Source organism: Palaemon carinicauda, chromosome 4 (assembly GCF_036898095.1).
Source record: "Palaemon carinicauda isolate YSFRI2023 chromosome 4, ASM3689809v2, whole genome shotgun sequence".
NCBI classification, from domain to species: domain Eukaryota; kingdom Metazoa; phylum Arthropoda; class Malacostraca; order Decapoda; family Palaemonidae; genus Palaemon; species Palaemon carinicauda.
Genome location: NC_090728.1, coordinates 67,635,637 through 67,648,136, shown reverse-complemented (window position 1 = coordinate 67,648,136; position 12,500 = coordinate 67,635,637). Strand labels below are relative to the sequence as shown.

The window sequence follows — 12,500 nt, the reverse complement described above, 5'->3', positions numbered from 1 at the left end:
GTAATTATCAAAATAAGATTACTAAGAACAGTGATAACATTGAATTGGATGTTTTTATTGAATTGGATGTTTCTTATATAAACTATAGAAACTTAAAATAAACAGAAGATAGCAAAATAAGATAGAACAGTGTGCCCGAGTGAACCCTCAAGCAAGAAAACACTAATCCAAGACAGAGGCTATGGCACTACCCATGACTAGAGAACAATGGTTTGATTTTGGATGGTTTTTGCTAGGAGAGCTTCTTACTATAGATAGAGCGCCTTTTCTACCCTTACCAAGAGGAAAGTAGCTACTGAACAATTACATTGCAGTAATTAATCCCTTAAGCAAAGAATTTCTCTTGCTTGAGGGTTTGCTTAAGCACACTATTCAATCATATTTCTCTTCCTCTTGTTTTGTTAAAGTTTTTATAGCTTATATAGGAGATATTTATTTTAATGTTACTCTTCTTAAAATATTTTGTTTTCCTCTTTCCCTCTCCTCACTGGGCAATTTTCCCTGTTGGAGCCTTTGGGCTTGTAGCATCCTGCTTTTCCAACTAGGGTTGTAGCTTAGCAAGTACTAATAATAATAATGATGATAATAATAATAATAATAATTATATTGATGATGATGATAATAATAATAATAATAATAATTATATTGATGATGATGATAATAATAATAATAATAATAATAATAATCTCAGTGTTGGTAGGAGAATGTGGAAAGAATAGTAGGCTAGACTATTCATGTATGTGTAGGCAAAGACAAAAAGTTGTAACCAGAAAGAGGGATCTAATGTAGTACTGTCTGGCCAGTAAAAGGACCCAATAACTCTCTTAACGATGTTCTCTCAGACAAATTATTCCCTTCATATCTTCTATTCATGACCTAACTAAATTGTTCCACCTACATTGCCTTTATTCATCTCCTGTTGTTATAACGGATCCATCTCTTTTTGGTGGGTATAGGCTTTTTCTTTGCCCCCGTAGAGATTTCTTTAATAATTGTATGAGTAATTCTTACCCCATAGCCAGTCCCTGAATTCTTAGCTTTGTCAGTTTCAACTGTTTTTCAGTAATAATATTCTCTCCTTTCAGTTTTGGCTTTTCTTTTAAACTCACTATCAGTAGTATCTCAAGTATCATTTGATATACTTGGCTTTCTCCTTGACACTGCATGTCCCAAAACTTCACTACCAACTGACCGATAAATGTTCTTAATATCACACCGTTCTTTGTTAGTTGTCTGCTCTATGTCTCTTAAAATCTGACTGCAAATTGATTCCTAAATTCAGTTGCAAAGGTTTCTCTGTGCTTCTAGAAGATCAGTTGTATCAAACCTAGGCATTTTATGTACATATTTTGTTGGGTACTTTCAGTTTTAATTGTACTGTGGCAATGAGGAGCTGGTGATCATTACCAATATCTGAACCTCTATAGTTTCTTACATATCTCAGTTGTCGTCCTCCTTTTTTTTATTAATGGCCATGTGATATACGCATTTGATTTTTGTGCTTACCACATGGTGAAATGTATGTATGTGTGTGGATGTTCTTATGCTGGAAAAGAGTACCTCCAATAAGATTTTGTTCAACAAAAATTTTTAAAATTTGCTCCCTTTTCATTTGTAACTTTGCCAAGACCCTCAACATCCATCACTTTCTCTATTCCTTGATTATTCCTTCCAACTTTAGCACAATTTTCATCTCTCTCTTGCATCTCATCTAGTACACTCTTCAGTTCTTCATAGTATTAGTCTTTACTTTCTTCAGGGGAATAATTTGTTGGTGCATTGCAAACTACAACATTCATTGCACTACTTTGATTTAAACTTTGCAAGTAACAATGTACTATTAACAGCTCTCCACTCTGTTAAGGGGGCCGGCTGGCTAATGTCGATTTTTAATGACTGGACTTTGACATTCATACCACTTGAGAAGGGGACTAAGGTAATCTCCAAACTGTATAGGATTTTTGCCCTTGACCTTTGGTTTTGCAACGCCAGGGCGATATATCCTGAAAATTAGTGTTTTCATATTCTATCTCATCCCTTTATAATTATTACTAAGACCTGCGATTACTACCCTATATAGACTTCCAATAATATAAAGAGTTTGTTTTAAAGAAATTTTTTTTGCCAGATATGAAATTTTTCATTATGGTAAAAAATAAACCCTAAAAATCAGGGAAAAATTATAGAAAAAAAAATGGAAAAAAGGAATTCATTTCATTATTTTATAATGTATTTCTAAGGTACATACCAATTTTCAATGCTATGACTTTAAAACTAAGGGAGGCTATTGAATTTGAAAGTTTATGAATATAGTCCTGAGATATGGGCATTCAAAGTTTTTCTTTGCATTTTTACAAAGATAATATTAATAAGTCATGATTATTAAGAATTTTATGTTCTTTTGGGTATTAATAAAAGAAAGTTATTTATCATAATTTAATCATAAATGAAGATCCCTTTGCTCAATATCTTGCTGCTTTAGGTTCCTGTGAGGTAAGGTGGTCTCTCTCTCTCTCTCTCTCTCTCTCTCTCTCTCTCTCTCTCTCTCTCTCTCTCTCTCTCTCCAACCGATATTACCCTCTTCTGAACTCTTAATAGAGTGAATTTTCTTCTTCCTTATGTTAGCAAGTTGATATTGTCCTTCCCTCTTTGAAATGAATGCTGAAAACGAGAAAAACTAACTTAAAAATGAGTGAATGTCAGAGGGCGTTCAAAGTTTTTCTTAGTATTTTTACAAAGACAATATTAATAAATCTTGATTATTATGAATTTTATGTTCCTCTTTGGACATTGACAAAAGCGAAGTTATTTATCATAATTTACTCATAAATGAAGATCCCTTTGCTCCATATCTTGCTTCTTTTGCTTGTGTTAGGCAAGTCTCTCTCTCTCTCTCTCTCTCTCTCTCTCTCTCTCTCTGTGTATGCTAGTGAGTGAGTACACTTGTGTGACCCGATAGATATCCTGATTTAACGCGGATAACAAAAGGCTATCGAGTGCAATATAGCTACATGTTTTCTTGAATAGTCTGAGATTAGTTTGAGGTCAGAAAAGTGGGATAAAAGGTCGGCATAGGATAGTTATCTTGTGAATTACTAAAAATCTGATCAAGATGGTGCTCTGTAATACAGGCAAACCTTGGAGGGACATTGCTGCAATCAGCAAAAGTAAATTCCATGAGTTGGCGAAACAAGAACTCTACCATCTGATAACAGAGGTCGCTATTAACTCCAACCAGTGTGACGGAAAAATATTCACAGACATATTGAAACAGTATGATCCAACAAACTGGAGCAAATCTGCAGAAAACATCAGCAAAATAATAGAAGAAATTCCAAAGAAGATCCAAGTGATAAAGAAACTTATAAAGTTTACATCAATCAACACATTTCATTAAAGAACAATAAGAAGTCCAATATGGTGAATATGCTGATTGATGCATTAGGAAAAAGAATGCCAAATTGTGCAATACATGTAAGTTATGGTATTCCATTATTAATCCTCAACAACTGATCAGAAAATGCGATGCCTGTCATGTTCCAACACACCCTACATGTGCTGAAATACAAAAAAAAAAAAAAATAAAAAATAGAGGCAAGGTTATTCTGCTCAGCATGCTTAGTCTGGATAGAAAATATAATTGAGTCGAGAGTGAATCTGCAAATAGTTAAAAGATAAAGATGATGATGAAGAAGAAGAGAAAAATTAACTGGATATGTGTAAGGATGCAGAGGAAATCATTGATATAACTTATGATGCCATCCAACAGCATTCTTACGAAGAAATAAATTATCAGAGGGAAACAAATAATAGACCCAAGAGACTTTAACCAGACCTACATACTTTAAGGAAAGAGCAAGAACAAGAAAAAAAGAAAAGATAAAGTCTGCAATTTGCTGAAAAGAGGGAATTGCAGATTTGGCGAAAAATGCTACTACAAGCATCCAAAGATATGCCATAATTATGAAATATATGGTAAATGTGCGTATTTAGACGGATATGGAGACTAATCCAGAGATCTTCATCCAAAAATATGCAAAAACCTAAAAGAAGGAAAAGGATGCAAATTCAACAAAAAATGTCAGATATGCATCCTGCAACCATGACTAAAAGTAAGAAAACTCAGCAAACAGAAAAGAAAACTGAAAGCAAAAATTAAACAAAAAAACAAGCCGAGTATATACCGCGCGATGCACAAAAGGCCCCAAGATATGATGCCTTTCAACCCAAATATGCACAATTAGAGCCCAACTACAAAGAATGCATCTATAATGCCAGGGGTTGGTGAAAATATGGGGATATTGCAGGTATAAACACAAATAAATATGAAGGCAAAAGAGCAAATATAATAGAAAAGTTGGATATTTTAATGGCAGAATTCCTGGAAATGAAGAAAAGAACATATTAGAACAGGAATGAAGCATGGGGAAATCCATATTACCAATATTAAATAATGGGGATGAAACACAAACCATTAATATTGATGAATGCAGGGGTTTAGTCACGAGTAACTGTAAAAGGAAAATAGAGTTCTTAGAAGAACTAACCCAAATTGAAAAAATAGATATATTTAATATAAGTGAAACATGGTATTCCCAAGAGACTGGCAGTGATGACCACATAGAGAGTTTCCAAACATATAGATCAGACAGAACAAATAGGAATCAAGGGGGAACCGCAATATATGGAAGAGAGATAAATCAAGGAAAAGTCTCTGAAAAAGACAGCAACAGAATGTGAATTGATTGCGGTAGAATTTTAATTTGAAAAATTAGTGATTATTGTAGTTTACAGACCCCCAAATACTAAGGAGTTTGACCTAATAATAGAAAAAAATAGATGATATATGTAGAAACCATAAAGACTGGAATATATTCCTATCCGGAGATTTTAACTTCCTTTCGTGTATTGGAAAGAACGGATAGAAGAAATTGGTTGTATATATACATAAAAAAGTGTAATAGTAGCGCAGAAGATAAGAGGCAATTTGAAAAGCTTCAAGATATGCTATTAGAACATAATATGAAACAAATAAACCACATTCCAACAAGAAAGGGTAAATGTCCTAGATTTAGTATTTGTGAATGAGGTGAATTATGTTAAAGAAATAATAGTGTATAACATGGGAATTTCAGACCACAATGTTATAGAATTAATGGTCCATTCCATAATAGTGTATAACATGGGAATTTCAGACCACAATGTTATAGAATTAATGGTCCATTCCAAAGCAAGTTATTGCAGAGATAATCAAAGCACAAAATGTTGGGAAGGATATGGAAAATATAATTTTTATATTAAGAATATAAAATGGTCAGAAATACATGAACTGAACAAAGAATGGAAAATTGTATTCGTAAGTGATAATATACAGGTAAATATAGACATACTGTACAAAATACAGGAGAAAATTTTTTAAAAATATGTACCGAAAAAAAAAACAATAAACAACAAACATGCATACCAAGAGACAGAAGGATCTTATTCCAGAAAATTAGAAAGTGGAAGAAAAATCTTGCAAAAGAAAGAAATGTATGGAAAATGATGGAAATAAAAAGTAAGATAGAAAATACAGAACAAAAGATTATACAATCGAAAGAAAATGAAAAAAGGGACTTAGAAGAAAGGACACTTCAAAATATAAAAAAAACCCAAAGTACTTTACTCCTACGCAAAAAAGATGAATTAAGGGAGATTAGAAATAGGCCATCTAAGAATTGAAGGACGGTTAACAAATAAAAGAAAGGAAATATGCAACATATTAGCAGAAAAATATAAGAGTTCACGCCAAGAATTGCGAATGAGAACAATGAAACAGAAATGAGGGAAAAAAATGTTGAATATCTAACGGATATAGATATTAATAAAGCAGATATTGCCAGATGGAGTTCCAGCGATTTTGTTAAAAAAAACTGCACACTATCGCAAAGCCGCTTGCAATACTGCTAAGACAAAGTTTAGATATGAGCGAGATATATGTTAAACATAAATTAGCTTATGTAACCCCCATTTTCAAAAATGGATCAAGACTAGAGGCAAGCAATTATAGTCCTGTTAGTCTAACATCACATATTATGAAAGTGTATGAGGGTAATAAAGAAAATAATGAATCATTTGGTTAAAAATAATTTTTTTAATATAGGTCAACACGGTCTTGTGCCCAGAAAAAGTACACAAACCCAACTGATAGCACACTGAAAACATATACAAAAATATGATAAATGAAAAAGACACAGATGTGATCTATCTAGATTTTGCAAAAGCCTTTGACAAGGTAGTCCTAATATATTAGAGAAAAAAAAATGAGAAAGCATAATATTGTGGGAAAGATAGGAAAATGGGTAAAGAAAATCCCTGCAAAACAGAAAACAGATAATGGTTGCAAATGACGAGAAATCAGATGAAGATCAGGTAATATCTGGCGTGCCACAGGGTACGGTATTAGCTGTACTGCTGTTTGTCATTATGATCTCAGACGTAGACTGTGATGTTAAAAACCCTGTAGTGAGAAGTTTCGCCGATGACACAAGAATAAGTAGAGAAATTACTTGTGATGAAGATAGGAACTCACTACAAAGAGATCTAATCAAAATATATGAATGGGCAGAGATAAATAGGATGGTATTTAACTCCAATAAATTTGAATCTATAAATTATGGAAACAGAGAAGGAATGGTATATGCATACAAGGGACCTAATAACGAGACAGTCACGAACAAGGAAGCAATTAAAGACCTTGGTGTAATGTTAAATAGGAATATGTTATGCAACGACCAAATAGCAACACTGTTGGCTAAATGTAAAGCAAAAATGGGAATGTTATTCAGACACTTTTAAACAAGAAAAGCTGAACACAAGGTTATGCTTTACAAAACTTATGTACATAGTACACTCGAGTACTGCAATGTGATATGGTACCCACATTACCAAAAGGATATTGCACAAATAGTGTGTGTAAAGGTCCTATACTGCTAGAATAGAAGTAGTTATGGACCTTGACTATTGGGAAAGACTGCAATTTTTAAAACTATACAGTCTAGAAAGGAGAAGGGAACACTACATGATAATACAAGCATGGAAGCAAATGGAAGGAATTACTGAAAATATCATGGAGCTAAAAATATCAGAAAGAGCAAGCCGAGGTAGATTAATAGTGCCAAAAACTATACCAGGAATTTAAGGAAGGCGCACCAGCATTGATAATGCAGCGACTATTTATTGCGCTGCCAGCTCATCTAAGAAACATATCAGGAGTGAGCGTAGATGTGTTTAAGAAAAAGCTCGATAAATACCTAAGATGCACCCCAGACTATCCAAGACTGGAAGATGCAAAATACACTGGAAGATGCATTAGCAACTCTCTGGTGGATATACGAGGTGCCTCACACTGAGGGACCTGGGGGGAACCCAAACATAAAATAAAGCAATAAGGTAAGTCTCTCTCTCTCTCTCCCTCTCTCCCTCTCTCCCTCTCCCTCTCCCTCTCTCTCCGTGTGTGCGCGCGCGTGCTCACTACTGATATTACCCTCTTACGAACTCTCAATAGAGTGAATTTTTTCTTTATGTTAGTAAGATGTTGAAATTGTCTTTCTTTTGAAATGATAAAATTCTTTTTGAAAATGAGAAAAACAAACTTTAAAATGAGTAAATGTCAGAGGTCAAACTCAGACATGTACTCTCTCTCAGGTTTGTGGCAGGATTGAAGGGTATTCTTGAAAGTTATACAGATGCCATTGTTCACAATTTCTTTTACATTAAAATTTAATAATTATGAAAATTTACGATAAATACAGTATTTTCTTGTATGGAACAATGTTTATGGTTTATTGGGTTACTTTTACTAATTACCCTGTAATTTTGAACGTTAGAGGAATTTTGACAAAATATTTTGTATACGCATTCTCCATTGCCATACGAAGCTCAGTGATTTTTTTTCAGGATATTGTGTTTTTCTTCCTATACCCCTATATATCGGCATTCTGGCCGGCCCCCTTAATGCCTTTCCCTTTTCCCCTACCCCTCTCTTCCAACTCCATGTGTTCTTCCTGAATAGATACATATAGTGCCTTGGTCTAAGAGTTCCTTACCAATCCCTTTACAACATGTTTTGCTTAAGGCCAAGATATCCAAACTATATTAAATAAATTCATTTTCCACTTGCTATAACTTCCCAATCTGATCCATGGTTGAATTCAACATTCCAATTACCAATTTTCAATTTTTCTAGTATTTAATGCTGGACTTGTATCATCCCCGTGGTTAAAATTATCTGTGGATGCACAAAGTTGCTATTGGTACTCATATTTTCTGATAGTGCAATTGCTCTTGCTGCCAAACAATGGTTCACTCTTTGTAGACTGTCTTAGTTGATGCACAACCTATTATGGTTCAATGTAATTAAAGTTCTTGATCTGCATGCTTCATGTATTGCCTATGGTGTACAAATGACAGTTTTCTTCAGGTCACTATGAAAAATGTAATATATTGCAGTACCTGAAAAAATGTCACTTTGTTTTAGTACTTTCTTGTCACATTGGTAATGATGACATTGGCGACTTGAAGGTATCCCAGAATTTTGTCATTATTGTTGAAGTATGAGAGAACACTTTCAAGATCATGTTCATCATAATATTTATCTTTAAGTTGAAAATCAGTAGTTTAGTTAATTGCTAATTGCTCTGTTACCACTGCTTAATGGATTTGATGTCCAGATTTTTAAAGTTTGCTTTACACTAAGTAGAAAATTAAAACTAAGATTTTGAGTGTGCTCTTTGGTAAATAAATGACATAACCTCTCTAAAATGGTTTATCAGAAGTTTTTACTTAATTATGATAGTGCCCTCAAGTTCAGATTCAAATTGCATAAACAAAAAGCTGAGACACAATAACCATTTTGACAAAAGTTCAAGTTATCTAGTAATTTGTGAAAAGCAATTTGGATGTTAGTATCTAATAAGTACAGTATCTAGTTTTAATTTTTTTAGAGTATTTAATTAAATGATTACTCATGGCTGCAAATTTGCTCATTACATCATCACAAATACTTGTCCTTGAAAAACTACATCCTGAAAGTATTGTTGCCAACAGAAAATTTTCAGCTCTTTCCTTATCACAAATCCCTAATAGGCTTAAATCACCTTGTGTACTCTTACCACATATGATGCACCATTCACACTCACGTTCCTGCCTAGTCGAGTGTCTTCTTTTCAAATGGTGTGTCATCTGCCTCTTTAGGTAAACTGTTCTTTAACAGCAGTTTTTTAATTGTTTTAAGTGCCTTTAAGTAATATCTCCTGTAACAGTAAGTGATGAAGTACCTGTACTACTTTTGGTTCTAATATTTCAAGCAGATTGGCATCACACACCTTTTAAGCTTCAACTAGTTTTGTTCTACCATTTTCTTTACTGGAAGTTTTGTGTGTAATATTGTTTATTTCACATAAAATGCACATTTTTTTTATGTTTTCGTTATCTTTCCATTTTGGGCAGCTAGTGTAAGTCAAACTCACTCCCATGATCTCTTCAAACAGTTTCGTATTATATTAGTATCTAATCTTTAAAGATAAAACTTTGTGCATTTATCTTTTGATTAATTCACAGTATGAAAACTGCAATCAAATCATGATACAAGTAGCTCCAGTGTTGTGTAAAAAACATGTTTTGAACACATTTAGTCTAATATATTGTTCATTTAGAAGCATCCATTCTTGTGATGACAGTTTTATGCTAGTGATCAATTTGTGGCCATCGAGAGCAGCCATTTTGGAAAAATCTCCTCTTAGGAATGTGTACCCAAGCTAAAAATCATCTCTAGTAATCATACTATCATTTTGTAAAGAGAACAGCTGTATACACTTCTGTGCCACAATCACCCTGGTTTAATTAATTATACCTGTAATAATTCAGAAGTTGGTAACTGATGTTGCTGATATAAAAAAGTAGTTAAATACAGATAAGTGATGAATGAAATTGTAAAAGCAATCTCATAGAGTAGTTGTTTCTAACAAAGAAAGATGGGTCAGAATATATTCCTGATTGAATGAAGTTTTAGGTATTTGTAGATACATTTTTGAATAGAAAGTGAGCCTTTAAACTTAGTGTCCAAGACAGGGTTTTACATTGGGCAAAATCCTATTGACTTGATAATTCTCAACAGGAAAAACTTAAAAAACCATAGTAATTCTAAGAACAGCAGTAGCTGCAGTAATCATGTTATTATGTATATACTTTCTCCCTTTATGTTCAATAATTCATTTTTCCTAATTTAAATTACTGAAATCTATATCCATACAGGTAACCAGCAATGCCCTTATTTTTTGGATTATGAATTGCTGTGCAATGGAAGATGAAATATCATTAGGAGGAAAAATGAATACAGTGGAGTCATTTAAGTATTTAGGAACTATCTCTTAATATAGGATCTTTAGAATTGTAGTTTAATGAAAGATTGAAAAAAGCAAATCAGACAATGCCTAGGTTATGTAAAATTTCAAAATCAAATTGCTTAAAATTGCATATAAAAATCAGGCTCTATATCAGTTTAGTCAGATCGGTGTTACTGTAAGGATATGAATCATGGTATAACAATGAAACAATATCCAACAGATATTGTAGATTTGAGATCAAAGCCCTCAGAAGAATTTTGGGAGAATGCCACATGTGGATGAGATCTTGTTGAGGGGCATGCTCTTTGCATTCCCAAAGAGAGAATAGTTCACATTCAACAGGGCTCCACAAGGCACTAGAAGAGTTGGAAGACCCTGTCCTACATTGCTGAGGACTTTGAAGCATGAAGGTGGTGGTGGTGAATGGAGAAAAATTGATAGAGAAGACAAGCAAAACCTAACAGAGGCCCTTTGCATCAATAGGCATGGGAGGAGATGATGATGATTTAGTCACCAATATTTGAGATTCAGGGAAAAGGTGGAAGCTATAAAAGAACATTTCTGGTAAACTAATGATTTGAGATGCAATGATTCTCATGATAGTGAATATAGTGGTCTATGAAGGAGAGATGAATGAGACTAATGGTCATGTAGGTAAAAGCAAAGATATTCCAATTTCCATCAAAAAATTTTTTTGTGCATGTATTTACAGTAGATAATGAAAGGAAAGTAAATGAATATATTGATCTTGTCAAGCTTTTTTTTTTTCATATAAGAAAAACTCAGATTGTTTAAACTTAATTGCAGGTATATGAAGCTGTTGTCATGGTAATAGAAAACATGGATGAACGAACTGCAAATATGATGTGTGATCTGTTGGAGTCCCTCCATAGAGCAATTATTATTACACCAACTCAAATGAGAGCCGGATTCATGAGAGTGAGTATTTCTTGAGACTATCTGTTCATTTCATGATTAATGTGTAGTTTGATGAAAGTGAAGCAACTTTATACCATTGTTATTGGATTTCAGATGCTGCACACACTGATAGCAATAGAAATGATCTTGAAGGTCTGGAATGTAGAATTTTCTTTATACTGACAGGCATGAAAAGCGAGTATCCGTGAATGCTCGTTACCCTAAGGTGGGTCAACTCATAACCTACCAACTCCCTGACCATTACCTACCTGCAATTGATTAACACACTAGGTAACCCACTGTACTGCATTAAATTCCTTTCATAATAATAATGTGCTTTCTCTCATAGTATTTTAGTTAATACTACTTTTTAGAGGTACAGTAGTTGTATATTAAGGGGACCGGACCGTCTGCCATGCCACGAATTTTTTTTCTAATTATTCAAAATACACAATTTCTATTTATGTTTTAGACATATATGATACCTTCATCATATCAATATTTCAAGTCATTTGATCAAAACATTTTTGATATATTAGCAAAAATCATGTTTAATAAAATTTTTAGGTACATTTTTCTCCGCTAATATGACATAAATTGTTTTGAAAATCATACCATTAAAACTTCTTTATCATTCAAATAATTCTGTCTGACAGATTTTTTTATTTTTTATTATTTTATAATGAATTTCTTGATTTTCTTAATCTAGACGTGAAATATTCATGAAAAAAAGAGAAAAGGGAAAATGAAAATTCTGGTACACAAAATTGTGGCATTTTTATTCCTCTTTTCAATTATATCTTTCTCTCTAAAATCGAACAATAAATGAGAAAAATGTACATAAGTGCGAGTAAGTATGTTTTCGAGTTATGAGCTCCCAGAGATTTGCAATAAATTTTTGCTCTTTTTTTTTTTTAAAGAAATCAAGATAACATTATTATGGTATCCTTACTTTGTACTTTTATTGTTTATTCCTACATAAACACACCCTAAACGAGGTTTTTAAATTTTTGACTTAGCCGGTGGATATATATATAGCTAACGTCTCCGACGGTCGGCAGCCGATTCAAATCTCGTGGGCGATCGAGGGGTTGGGTTGCTCGGTGTACACTAGCGCCACCACTCGGCAGGATACCATCACTATTCCAAAGTTCTCCAGTTCTTCTCTGCCGAGTTAGGTGTAAACATTGATTCCTT

The 12,500-nt window shown here is 33.4% G+C and overlaps 1 protein-coding gene across 1 annotated transcript in view; it reads left to right on the top strand.

Moving 5' to 3' along the window:
• Nucleotides 1–12,500, top strand: part of Pdcd4 (Programmed cell death 4) — a 97,116-nt gene that overhangs the window by 75,110 nt on the left and 9,506 nt on the right. The window contains exon 3 of the mRNA XM_068372341.1: nt 11,193–11,324. Within this exon, the coding sequence (XP_068228442.1) occupies nt 11,193–11,324 (132 nt within the window). The remainder of the gene's footprint in view (nt 1–11,192; nt 11,325–12,500) is intronic.